This window comes from Eleutherodactylus coqui, chromosome 1 (genome assembly GCF_035609145.1).
Source record: "Eleutherodactylus coqui strain aEleCoq1 chromosome 1, aEleCoq1.hap1, whole genome shotgun sequence".
Classification (NCBI taxonomy): Eukaryota; Metazoa; Chordata; class Amphibia; order Anura; family Eleutherodactylidae; genus Eleutherodactylus; species Eleutherodactylus coqui.
The window spans coordinates 320076748-320091365 of NC_089837.1; the positions used below are offsets into that span (position 1 = coordinate 320076748).

A 14618-nucleotide genomic window follows, 5' to 3' on the forward strand; every position below is an offset into this window, starting at 1 on the left:
CTTTTTATATCTCTCATTCAAAAAACTTTATGTTGTACTTGACTCATATGTGCAGACAGGGGCGTAACTAAAGGCTCAGTGGCCCTGGTGCAAAAGTTCAGCTGGGGCTCCCCTCCTCCATCTATACCTGTACTCATACCTAAACCGTGCTGCACATAGGCATAACTTGAACCTTCTGGGCCCCAATGCAAAATCTGTAGCAGGGCCCCCAAATGTAATACTTTATTCATAGTACTGGGCTCCTTATATGGAGAGAGAAGCCATATGGGCCCCCTAAGGCTCCTGGGCCCGGGTGTAACCGCATCCTCTGCATTCCCTATAGTTACACCCCTGCAGATGTAGTAACAGAAAAGTACAAAAGTAACATGCTTCAACTTTTTGCTTGATACTACACCTCGAGTTGCAAAGAGATAAATCATATCCACAGATATTAAACAGATTCCTTAATTAATAAATAAAATAAATCTTCTTATTAGTATAGTGCCAATGTATTCCACAGCACTTCCAGGTAATGTATTTATTACACCCCACAACAATCAATTAGTTCTTATCCACATACAATGCCTTGCAAAAGTATAGACCCTCTATTGATGTTTTGGGTTGCATTAGTTCTACAGTGGTCTTCAAGTCATACACAGATTCTCAATTGGATTGAGGTCTGAGACTTGACTTGGCCATTCCAAGATATTCAAATGTCTCACTTTAAAGTGACTCTACACATGAGCAGCACTGACCAGTCAGATCAGCATGTGGTGTCTTAGACAACTGATGCATAGTGTGCATTAGGTAGTCAAAGAAGCCGTCCAGCCATATTTGTTTGTTCCAGCCCTGAGGGTCACTTTAAACTGTTAATGACCATAAATGTACTGTGGGCAGCCACATGTGGTGTATGTAGCAGGCTCGGTGCTGGAAGGTATCAACTGTTTTCAACAGCTGACAGCCACCAACAATGGGTATTATTGCAGTTAGCCTGATTGTGGCTGGTAACTCCTTAGATGCCACTGTCAATATTTTTTTTTTTTACCAAGGTATTTTTTTCTTTCCACTGTAATAATTCGGATTATTTTGTCAAGTCCATGACCATAAATTTAAATCCATTTTAATTCCAGGTTATAATGCAACAAAACAAGAAAAATACCAAATGGGTAAATATGAGGGTGTGCTAGTAAGTCCTTGGCTTTGTGATATTCATTTGTGTTCACATCAGTGAAAGCGATATCCTTTGAAAGCTCAATTATTGCAATACTTTTTGAGCAATTCTGGCATGATTTCATGTCTGATTTTTATGTTATGCAGTTTGGCATATAACATTGCAGATTCTGCAGCCGATTTCAGTGAAAGGAGAGCAGAGCAGTGATGAAGTTCCTGTTTCTGAAAGGAATGTCATCTGAAGACATTCATGGTTACATGAATTAGGTGACAAGTGTTATTCACACTCCACAGTAAAAAATTGGGTTGCCAAAATTAAAACTGGCCATTTCAATACCGACAATGAAGAGCATTCCAGGAGATCACCAGTGATGACCGTTTCAGAAACCATAGACACAAGTCATTCTGTAAGATTGACAAATTTCTGCTAAGATGATAGCCGAGGCTACAGAAAGAGTTGGGTCCATAATTCACGATTAGAGATGAGCGAACATACTCGGTAAGGGCAATTTCGCAATCGAGCACCGCGATTTTCGAGTACTTCACTACTCGGGTGAAAAGTACTCGGGTGCGCTGTGGGTGAGCGGGAGTTTGCAGCGGGGAGTGGGGGGGGGGAGAGAGAGAGGGCTCCCCCCTGTTCCCCGCTGCTACCCCCCGCTCCGCCGCGCCTCCCCCTGCCCCCAGGCGACCCTGAATACTTTTCACCCGAGTAGTAAAGTACTCGAAAATCGCGGTGCTCGATTGCGAAATCGCCCTTACCGAGTACGTTCGCTCATCTCTATTCACGATCATCTGAACATAATTAAGGTGTTTGCCAACTAGGTCCTGAAATGTTTTTCAACTGATCAAAACTGTGCCTGAGTGCAAGCTTTCCAGGTAATTCAGCAGTGTTTTCGGCAGCAGGATGCTGATACTTTCCTGGCTTGATTGGTGACGACGGATGAGATGTGGATTTTTATGTATGATCCTGAATCAAAAAAGCTGTCAAAAGAATGGAGACACAGTGGTTCCCTGCATTCAAAGAAGTTCAGAGTGCAGAAGTCATCATCCAAGGTGATGGAGTCTGTCTTCTGGGATGAAGATGGGATACTGCTTATGGATTACCTTCCAAAGGGGTCTATTATTCCATAAAAATTCTGGAAGGAGGCATTGAAGTAAAAACGGCAGAGAAGGTTGACTCAATGTATTGTGTACAATGCCTTGTCCTGCACAGCTGCCATCACTCAGAGTAATGTGGCTGACCTGAACCATCCTCCTTACTCACCCAATCTGGTACCCTCAGACTGTTATCTGTTTTTGTTTTTTTTATTTGAGAAAACACCTCATGGAAACCAAATCTGTCTCCATTTCTGACACAACTGCAGCGGCTGATGCCTAGTTTGCCACCCAACCAAAGGAATTCTATCTGGATGTGTTGAAGAAGCTGCAATGCTGCAGTCAGAAGTGCATTTGATCTGCAAGGGTAGAACAACGCTGAAATTTCATTGTTCTATAGCAATGTTTTGTGGTCAAAGCCAAGGACTTATCAGCACCTCAATGGACTTTCATAGTCACTTATTAGCAGCAGTAGTATGTGTCCTGCCTCTGCTCAGCAGCAGTTGTAGCAGACACAGCCTTGGGTGAGTACACTCTTGTGCAGATCATGTATTGTAGAGATGAAGGGTTTGGAAGCCATAGGAAGAAAGATTGCAGATATGTCCCAAATATTGATAATGACTATGACTATTAATGGCCTGTGGATAGGAGAATTGCCATATATTATTATAGCATATCAAGTAGGCAAGTGACATCCATTGATGCTTTTGAGATCCATGATCCTGATTTACTTTAACTTGGTGTAATGTTGTACTTACGGACACAGATGGGGGACCTTTCTGACCATCGATGGTTCTGCTGACATATTCTGACAGATTTTCCAATCAATCTAAAGCCTGCGTTGCACTGGTATACCACACTGTCTCGATAATTATAGTTCTGTCCATTAATAAAGCCGTTAACTATAGGTTCTGGGGTCCCGCAGTGACCAGCTGTATTAAAAAAACAAATATCAGTAATCAATGCAAAACACTAATAAATCATTGTCATCAAATGCTCTATTTATAAAAAAAAAAAGATCAAGCACCTAGGAATTGTGATTTTGCTGTAAAACTCAACATGCGGTTATATCTCAGACAGATATGCAGATAATTAGAGCTGTGGCATGATTAGATGAATGGTCTTGCAATCTGAGGCCCTATAAAAAGGCTCTCTAAGGCTACTTGTGTGTAGTTGACCTCTTTTTCCATTTGCTTCGAGCTTGTTGACCATTAGACATGTCTCTACGATGAAACGAATGGGATTTTGCCCTGATAACAGAGTTTGAGAGGGGCGAATTATTGAAATGCAAGATGGTTGTATCGATATATCACCCAACACCTGGGCCATTCTAACCAAATTGTTAGGAGGTGTTGGGACCAGTAGATATGTGAGGGCATGGACACAAGGCGATCAGGCTCAGAACATCCTTTGACAGACCCCCAGTAGAGAAGATTGTCTGACAAACACAAGCAGCTCCAACTGTTTTGTCATTCACCATTTGTCATTCACCTTTATTCGCAGTGGTGTCATGAACAATGAAACTGAACTGCTGCAGAGTGGAACCAGTTTTAGTTTGGGCACTGAAAATGGAAGTGTTCATGTCTGGAGAGGGTAAGCGCCTAAATCCGGCCTTTTCTGTGAAGCAGCACCCTGCCCCCACTGTTTCTTTGATGGTCCAGGGGGGCCATCACATACGTCAGTCAGTCACCCTAGTAGTGGTACAAGGGACAATGACAGCTCAGTGATATGTTCAGGACATCCTGCAGCCACATGTGTTCCTCTCATGGCGGCTTCCAGGAGGCATTTTCCAGCAGGGTAATTCTCAGCTGCACACAGCAAGAGTGCCACAGGAATGTCTCCACAACATCCTCACACTTTATCATCAATAGAACATGTATGGGACCATCTGAGACGCCAACTTCGCCAGCCTACAAGTTTGCATTATCTAGACGCTCAGTTACGGCAAATGTGGACCAATAAACTGCAGGATACCATATAGGTCCTGTGTTCCTCCATGCCCATCCGTATCGTATCTTACATCCAAGCTAGAGGTGTCCCAACAGAGTACTAGAGCCTCCCTTCACGGGATCGTTTTTCCTCAATAAAATATCTTTTTGCTCTGATATTGTAAGCACTTATGTCAATGTTACAATCACACTTCTAAAATTTGATTCTGACAATTCCTATATCTATAAGGGACTCACCCTAAAGTGTTAAGTTGTTAAGAAGATGGACTGAGCAGATGCGCCACAAATTGCACCAAAATCACTAGTTGCACCAATATTTGAGCCAAATTTTGATACAGCAGAACCGAGCATGCTGAATTGAAGCAGCTCTGAGATTAAAAGGACAATGTTTGCTGTGCAAGAGGAATGCAAGGACAGCAACAAATGTGAGAGTAGCTGCTGCCTGACGGACTGAGGGGCAAGGAGACGCTAGACAGCATGACAAGAGGCTACAGGTAAAGAGGACACTGGAGCCATAATTATTTATCTGGGAGATCAAGAGACCAGACTGGGACCGCAGAAAAAACACAGAGAAGCAGCAGTTTGGGAGGCTGGCCTCAGTAAAACTGCAAGGTGTACACACCAAAGAAAGTGTAAGGGACAGTTCATCAGTAGGCCTGCTGTGGGAAACATGGCTCATGCTACATACAGTGAGGATTGGGCAAGTTTCTGGTACTCATACCCTGTTTATGGACTGAGTCATTTAAGGGGACATGGCTAGTATATATGGAAAACAGCATTTCTGAAAGACTGTTCTGGGGCGGTAATCACCAAAGGGGAACTGGGCACTATATTCCAAGTTCTGTATTTCTTTGAGACTGCATCACTAACAGTCGAGTGTTCTTCATATTGTTCCTAAGAGTAATTTAATAATTAAACTAATTAGACAGGCTTAAAATTTAAAAGATTTAGCATTCAGTGATAAATCTGGCAAATTTTAAGACTATCCAGTCTAAGTTTGCACTGTTTAACTTTTAAACAGTTTTAGTAAATAAGCCCTATTAGCTTTTCATATTTTAATCAGTGTATCTATATGTACAAGTGTTATTGAGATACTTAAAATAAAAACACAGAAATATTATCAACTTGCTGATATAACCGGCTTTGCCTGAGTTAATTTGATACAGGTGTTAACCTGTTGTTCGCATGGAAAATTCTATTAAGTCATGGCTTCTTCAGAGGAACTGAGGAATAAAATATGCATACACATAGAGGAGCCTTAGATTCTCCTAAGACTGCATGCACCGATGTCCCTCTGCAGAATGTGCCACCCCTTCCACTCTCTTCACCTTTTATTCTTTAAGGTAATGCCTCTTTTTATTCATATTTACCCCCCAGACTGGAGGTTGCAGCCCCTTCTTAGCCTTAAAGGCATGCTCCATCCCTGCAGTTTATGGCCTCATCCTTATGTACTTTACTAGCTTTCAGTATATACACATAGAGGTCAGTTAGATTCTCCTCAGTATATACACACTGAGGTCAGTTATATTCTCCACAGTATATACACGCAGAGGTAAGTTATATTTCCCTTTAAATATACATATAGAGGAGCGTTAGATTCTCCTCAGTATATAAATATAGAGGTGAGGTAGATTCTCCTCAGTATACAATTCATTTCCCTAGGTGTTATGGTTTCTGAGAAAAGAACTTTCTTATGTGTTGCGGATTTTCATAGTTTTTCACGCTTAGAATTGAATATTGAAGCTGCGATTCCTCACTTTTCCTATTTATGACTTAGAAAATGGTCGTGCCATATTTTATGTTTGTGCGGTACAGATGTTTGTTATTAGTTAAATTATAGGGGGTCACCTACTTTCGCACTTAGAATTAAATAATGAAGTTGTGACCCCTTTACATTTCCTATATAGGACCTAAAGAATGGTTGTGCCAAATTTCAAGTTTGTACGACACCAGGAAGTTAGAGAATTAGATTAGGTACATTAATAATAATAATCTTTATTTATATAGTGCCAACATATTTCACAGCGCTAACAAGACAGGGGGAACAGAAAAACAAAACCATGGTTACATGCAATAATCAATTGATGGAAACAGTGGGGTTGAGGTGCTCCAACTAGCTTACTTACTTTACAGATAATGGGGTGATACAGAAGGTAAAGGGGCTGGAGATGTACAAGATTTGGCAAGGTGGAGAGTGTGGGATGGTATACACATAGACAATGGTCAAAAATTGAGCCATATTGTGACTAAATTGGTATCACTGCAGGGGGCAGTTGATTATAGCTAGCGGGGATTGCAATCAGAAGGACAGGGTGCATGTCATAGGCGGAGTACAGAGGGCTTTGGTTTAGGAGATATGCCATGCCTCCCTGAAGAAGTGTGATTTTAGAGCATGCCTGAAGTTTTGTGTGTTAGTGATTGCCGGATAGTTTTGGGTAGCGCATTCCAGAGGACTGGTGCTGCTCTGGAGAAGTCTTGGAGGCGGGAATGTGAGGTTCAGGTTAAAAGGACACTTAATCTAATTTCATTAGCAGAGCAAAGGGCACGGCTGGGTGGTGGATTGAGATGAGAGAAGCAATGTAGGAGGGCATGTGGGGAGCTTTATGGTTGAGGGTGGTGATTTTGAATTGAATTTTGTATTTGACGGGCAGCCAGTGAAGTGACTTGCACAGGGCAGAGGTATCTAATTAGCGGCTGGACAGGATGATAAGCCTGGCTGCCGCATTCAGGATGGATTGAAGAGGGGAGAGTTTGGCATGGAGAAGGTCAATCAGCAGCGAGTTCTAATAATTAGGACAAGAGTGGGCGAGGGCAGCTGTGAGCATTTTTAGCCTGTCCACGGTGAGAAAAGGGCAGATTCTTGCAATGTTCTTGAGGTACAGGTGACATGATTAGGCAAGAGATTGGATGTAGGGTGTAAAGAAGAGATATAACCCCAAGACAGCAGGCATGCTGTCTGGGAGTTATGATAGTGCCACAAACTGAGATGGAAATATGTCAGGATGAGCTCGGAAACACAAGTAGGTAATTTTTTGAGAGGTTCAGTTTTAGGTAGAAAGAGGATACAGTGTTAGAGACAGCGGACAGACAGTCAATGGCATTCTGAAGAAATGGTGCTGTGATGTTACGGGGAGAGGTGTATAGCTGGGTGTCGTCAGCATACAGATGGTAATGAAAGCCAAATCTCCTGATGGCTTGTCCAATAGGGGCTGAGTCAGTCAGTGAGTCAGTCAGTGAGGGCTTTCACAGCTATCCTGCTTGTGGATGTTTTCCAGGTCAAACCATACTGAAAAGACTAAAACCAAGTGGAAAAATAATTACACTAAACGGTTTGTCTAATTGTTGTATATAGATAATGTTAAAGGTGCCACTTTATTGTACTTAGCATGTTTTATGTACTCACCCAAGCACTTTACTTCTTGTCCACTCCACAACCCATTTGCCATACATTCTCGCACACGGGACCCCACCAGGGTGTAGCCACTATTACAGGCAAATATGGCAGTTGCACCATACTGGGTTAACATACCAATTTTATTTCCATTGGCTGGAGTTGGCAGGTCTCCACAAGAGATAACTGGAAACACAAGTAAAGTAAGATTTTGAGGTTGAAAACTACAGTAAATATAACAGATCCCCATTTTAAAAACAACTGAACATTTATAAACAATATCTTCCTCTTCTGTCACTCCAATAATGCTGCAACTCACAGGCTAGACTAAGTTCACATTGAGGATTTGCCTATGACATGTAACATGAATTTTACCAAAGGATCTACTGCAGAAATATGAAACTCAGATTTCTGCCATGGATATTCCCCTTTCCTTCTCTGTCTGCCTTTGATAAATTAACCCATATGTCCTATTAGTCTTTTGTAACCCCATCCTACTAGTAGTTGTGTAGCTTGTTGCTTCACTAATGGCTCACCTGAAAGCTCTACTGTCATTACTTGAGCAACAAGCTGCAATGGACTACTAGTAGCGTGGGGTTAAAAATACTAACAGAAAGTAAGAAATGACTGCTGGCTGAATACACACCAGACACAGGGGCCGGCTTAGTGCTCTGAGCTACTACTGCTCCTTGTCTTCTCTCATTACAGGCATTCTTTCCTAGCTGCTCTGAGCCTACCCTACCCCTCTGTTCACGGTGTCCCAGCCTATTTGAGACTGACCGCAGAGGGCAAATTATTCCTCAGATTTTGCATAGTATGCAGGGGCTTTGACACCTAATGACGTTGTGCATTTCTTACACAAGAAAGCTTCAGGATGACACAGACACAGGTGTGCCGTGAGATGAAATATTAAAGTCCTTCAAACTTTTGTCTTTGGCGATTGACTAGCTTTGTAATGCAACATAACAGCAAGCCAGTTTTGCAGCCAAATCTATGGCATTGTCAACAGCAGCAAGAATAACTCTTTGGCTCAGGACATGGAAAGCAGACAGTTCTTCAAAATTTCATTTGTGCAGCCTCCTATGTGAACCTGGAAAACTCTTCTGTTCTGCATTAGACCACATTATGGAAGACCTATCAGACAAGTAGCGTAAGTCAATACCCCAATTATTTTGTAGCCGAGGCAGATATCAGCTAGCTCAGAAAGCAATATAGTTTTTTCATAGAGGTGGTGGACAGAGAAGAGATTTAGGGTATGCCTGAGGGTCAGAAAACGAAAGGATAGCAGATTTCTGATGCCGAAAGTTTGATTGACCAGCACACCAGTGACAAAGATCCCTGTACAAGGCCGTCTTTTACATTTTTTCTGAGTATGGAAACAAAAAGCAAAGGACCTTTGGGTCATAAATATTATCCAAAGATGCTACGGGATAGAGGTTTCAAGAACACCAGAAGACAGGTCTATCCAGATCGGGCCAGTCTCTGCAGGGAAGCAAAAGGTATTAGAGGAATCTATTACATAATATATCAGCAAAGCCGCATTGGAACGTGTTCTTCTCAAAGAAGTAGGATTAGACGTTTATTCACCAGTCTTTCTAATCCTGAAGCCAACCGAAGACTGGAGTTTATTCATAGATCAGAGGTATCTCAATCGCTTTATCAAGAAGAAACGTTTCTGGATGGAAATGATAAAGTGAGCTTCCTCTGTACTACAAAGAGGAGACTATATGATCACTCGCAATCCCAAGGATGCCTACTTCCATATTACTATAACCAGCAGCAGATGTTCTCTCAGGATAGCGGTCAGAATCCGAGGAACAATAAGATATTTTCAGTTTACAGCCCTTTCATTTGGGATTTCATCACAAAAGTAATTTCAGCAGTGGCTGCTGTTCTCAGGATTCAAGGTCTCACCATAATTCCTTATTTGGACAACTGGCTATTGAAGGTTGAATCAAAACAGCTACTGTTAGATTAGTTTAGCAGTCTCTTTCCTTCAGAACCTGGGATAGATAATGAATTGGAAGAAGTCAGAGAGGTTCCTAGGTTTTATAATAGAGTCAGTATCCATCAAAATGTTTCTCACTCCATCGAGAAAATCCCAGATTGCTGTCCATTCCAAGCTGGGTTTCTATCAGTATTTTGATGAAAGTTTTGGGGTTGATGGTAGATAACAGTTGTACATTATATAAACGAACGGGGGCACCCGATCTTTCACCCTTCAAAATGAAGCAGACAGAATGTTGTTTTGGGCAGAGAAGAATCTATCCCATCTGATTGCAGTACACATTTGTAGCAGTCTCAACATTGTGGTAGATCATTTAAGCCAAGGCTACACGGTGGCAGTAGAGTGGTCACTGAATCCATTGGAAGTTCAGGTTAGCCTACATTTTTCCTCCAGTTTTCATGATACCAAGGGCATTGATGAAAAAAATCAGACAAGACCAGACCTCGGTGATAGCCATCATATCATTCTGGCCAATGAGGTTATGGTTTACTGTGCCCATATACATGAATCAAGGGCAATATTGGAGGCTTTCCCTATTGCAGAACCTGGTGTCCTAGGGCATGCAGTTCTGTACTCATCCCAAGAGTTTCAACCTGACATCCTGGAGGTTGATTGGTTCCTACTAGGTACTAGTGGACTATCACAAGCAATCTTGAGAACATTAAGCTACCAAAGGAGTATATGCTAGAATTAACAGATTTTTCTCACACTGATGTCAGGAGAGCAGCTTTAATGCTGAAGATCCTTCACTTAGCAATATCCTGGAGTTTATACAGACCGGATTGGATAGAGTTCTTAGTATCTCTACTCTTAAAGTACAAATTTCAGCTATGGCAGACTTTCTGAACAGACGTTAAATCAGGACACACTTATCAAGAGATTTGTAAAAGGTGCAATTAGGTTGAAACCTACGGTACTTAAACCTGTTCAACAAGGGGATTTATTAATAGTGCTTATAGGTTAACCCTTCCACCATTTGAACCTCTCTAGACAGTGGATACTGACCTTCTTTCCACGAAGATGAACTTTTTATTGGCTGTTATATCAGCTAAAAGAATAAGGTAGCTTCACGTTCTATCCTCAGAAAAGCCATATATAACATTCTTACCTAATTATATCATTACCAGTACTTTTTCCAAACCTGAGAGACATTAGAAGACTAGAAAATGTCCTGATCCTTTTTTTCTGCAAACCCACTCTTAACAGGTTACAATTAAACTTGAATTCACTTCTCAAAGGATAGATTCCCCAGGGCTTCTCAAGGTCCACTCCACTAGAGCTGTGGCCACTTCTTGGGTGAAAAAAAGCCCTATTTATTAAATAGAGTATATTTGTGAGGCAGCCTCTTGGAGCTCCCAGAATATGTTCATAAAGCATTAGAGACTGGCCTCTAAGTTTTCAGAGCCGGGCATCTTTTGGACATTCGATCTTTAATTCCTTAATGATGTGACACTTTTTTTTCCATTTTCGTTTTTCTCCTCCCCTGTTTTTAAAAAATCGTAACTCCTTTATTTATTCATAGACGTAGTTGTATAAGGGCTTGTTTTTTGTGGGACGATATCTGCTTTAGATCTGTGCTCAATCAGCCTCTTGTTAAAGTGAATGGGGTTTACTCAACCCCATTCACATGTAGCAGAAGAAATCTGTGTGATTCTTTTGTGTGTGTCGTCATTCATGAGAATAATGTAGTAGAGATCACAGTACACTCTACAAAATACTATTTGCTATATAATTTATTAATATATTTAAGATTGCCCTAGGAATACACCGGGTTATATAAACATAAGGGTTTATTCATAGGAGCATATATCGGCCACCATTTTCATGGCCGGCCGATTTACGCTCTACTATCTGAGCTGTCTATCCACTTCCCTCGCCGGCTCTCTCCTCCCCTCTGGCTGTTTACAATGGGAAGGGGTAGAACTAAGCTCTGCCCTGTCCCACCCCTCCTATTGCTGGCTGCGGATAAGGGGTGGGGAGAAGGCAGGAGATTAGCTCCACCCTCACTCTGCCCCCTCTCATTGAAAACAGCGGGAGGGGAGAGGCTGATTAAGCATGGCTCTGAAACAGATATCTATGCAAATTCTGCACCATAATAAATGTCAAATCCTCGATGTGTGAACGTAGCCTTACATTAAAAACTGTAATGTTGAATCAACTAGCACACCTTAGTCTAAGCAATGTTAAAGCTACATTACCTAATATGAAGTGTCCAATACATGACACACTGAACTATGCAATACATTTTACTGGGTACTTATAGAAAGTTTTATTTCTCCCATTAGTCATCCATTGGAATCAAATTTTCTGCCTATACAAATGTCTTAAAGAAGATGACTGTATGTTGGAATTTTTGATTTTTCTACTAGTGGTTCTAGTCAAATAATGAATCTTTTTAATATGCGCGACATATTCTCTTTACTCACAACAAAGAAAATTGCTGCCTTCCATTAAATGTTTCACTCTGTAATATGACATATGGGTCACACAGTAATAGAATAGCTTAGTGTCATCCATTGATATGGTAACAAGTAACACTCTAGAATATGAAAGCTCAGCATCACTCAGTAATATGACAGTTTTGCTGCTATTCATATTCTGAATAGCTCAAAATGACCAAGTAATAGAATGGCATTATTCATATCCTGAATGACTCAATGTCCTAGCGCATCATATTATAGTAGCAGATTTCACTGTATCTCACTGTTGCAGGTTGGCACGTTCTCCCCCACACTCCAAGATCCATTGGCTTGACAGCGAATAATGCGAAGCCCCATGTAATAGTAGCCAGGGTCACAGATTAACATGAGCTCAGCTCCATATTGATACTGAGTTTTATGGATAAGACGCCAGCGGCCATGTTCTGTGTTCAAACTGTTGATCTCTGGACATGTAACACCTGAGAAAGAAAGTGAAGATGTAAGATAAAGCCAAGTATTCTGCACTGTTCTGACATGCACATGCACTGGCATACTCACCTACACATTGTGAAGGGTTGTTGCCATTGCTCCAGTGCCCAGAAGGCTGACATTCTGCAACGGCATCTTCAGGATTCAAGAGATGGTGTCCTTCGTTGCATTCAAACACAGCCTTGGTACCTACAGTATACTCTTTTCCAAATACTGCTCCGTTCTTCGGAGCAGTTGGAACTCCACAAAACATGGCTGAAGAGAGAAGTTGGTAAATGGTCATAAATCATGGCAATAACATTTTTTTTAATCTTCCAATAGCATACTGCAGGACCACATGAAAAAGTCAGTGCATGCAAACAAATCTGAGTGTTCATGAAAGACAATACTAGTCTTTGTACTTACATCACTTTCGACCGTGGGAATTCCCCTTTTCTGCTCCCCAAATAGAGCAGGAAAGTGGAAACCCCCAGTGCAGCTCATATAACCTGGGCTAGTGTACACCAGCATGGTCGATATCACTATATACAGGATGTATAGCTTATACCAGCTGTACATATATAGTTATATACAGAAGATACCCAGGATACACCAGCATGCTCCAGATCACTATATACAGTATGTGTACATCCCCCTGTATATAGTGATATGGAGCATGCTGATGTAACCTGGAGATCTCCTATATATAATTATATATGTACTGTTGGTATAACTTATACCATCTGTACATATTTGAGTATGTACAGTACTTACCACTGCATGTCCCCTCCTCTGGTCTCCTACTCGGCTCCCCGACACAGTGAGTGCACTGCCGGACAGACCATTCACGCGGCCAGCAGTGCACTGATAGACTGCACTTGTGACCAATCACAACCGCAATTTCTCAGTGGAAAGGAGGAGCGTGCCGGGAAGTCTGCAGCCTGTAATTACTACCCGCTCCTCCGGTAACAGCCCTTTTTTCCTTGAGTGCGACCCACAGCCAGCCCGTGCGCCACAGCAGTGATACCGTATCTGGCAGGTGCCCCGTGGGCCCCGATTTGCTGAGGGGCTGGGTCACAATTGCGACCCCTGCAACCCTTAGCAGTATGACAGTGGCTTAAATTCCCCTATGGGGAAAACAGTGCTGTTGGATTTTCCCACAATTAGGGCTTATTGTCGCTGGGGGTCCCACCAGTGGCACATTTTGTGTTCTGCTTATTAGGAAGTGACCCTTTTATTTGAGATTCTCTAAAGCAGAGAACCCATTTAATGGAAAAACTATATTCCTTTCTGTTCTCTGTGATTTCAATAACTGATCCATCTGAACAAGATTCTCTTTGTCAAAGGGAGTGCCCTTAATGTCTGGAGATAGTCTTCTAGAAAAATGACTATTTCATCAAAACTTGGTCTTTTTTATTTTAAAAGAACACTTTACTTTGGATATGGCACTATCTATCACAGATCTACATCTAATTCTATTGTGTTCAGTAGGTTTCAGTATAATAAAACCATCACAGAAAAATAAGTAAAATAGAAAAATCCAAAAAGAATGGAAATTGGATCTCAGTGTCAGCTGCCTTACTGAATCTAAAAGAACGATGTTAGTTTTGGTGGTTTCCAGCTTTGCTTATTAACACTATACTGACAGCTTAAGTGTACTAAAAGGTGTTCTGTGAACAAGAAAAACTTTTTACACTGTCCAAAATGCTAATATAACACACTTTCCTTAGAATTTATGGTCAGTTCTTTGTCACCCCTGTTAACATGTGCTGATAGCCACATGGGAGTCAGGAATGTTCACCATTGTGATGTCATCAGACTATAGGGATGCAGGAATGCATCAGGGGACTCAAACAGCACTGGTGAATTAATTTTAAACATATATTGAGTAGTTTGAAAAAAGTTTTATATATTCCTGGAAAACCCCTTTAACAGTTAAAACAGTTATATACCATTAGGGGCCCATTGACTTGACATTTTCAGGCTGCCTGCTGTCGATGCATTAGATGGACAGCACACAGCGCTAAAAGAGCCTACGAAGCTATTCAGATGAATCATTTTCACACAGGCAGATGATCCATGTGAAAAAAATGCTGCGTGCCTTATTCTTGTCGGCTTCCATGGATGAAAATAGGATA

The 14618-nt window shown here is 41.5% G+C and overlaps 1 protein-coding gene across 1 annotated transcript in view; it reads right to left on the reverse strand.

Annotated features, from left to right (window-relative positions):
- The window catches only part of CSMD2 (CUB and Sushi multiple domains 2), a 948969-nt gene that overhangs the window by 48758 nt on the left and 885593 nt on the right, over window positions 1-14618 (reverse strand). Inside the window, exons 50-53 of the mRNA XM_066586981.1 lie at window positions 12571-12756; window positions 12297-12491; window positions 7597-7770; window positions 3003-3176 (exon numbers count right to left, since the gene is read on the reverse strand). Coding sequence (XP_066443078.1) covers window positions 3003-3176; window positions 7597-7770; window positions 12297-12491; window positions 12571-12756 — 729 coding nt within the window. The remainder of the gene's footprint in view (window positions 1-3002; window positions 3177-7596; window positions 7771-12296; window positions 12492-12570; window positions 12757-14618) is intronic.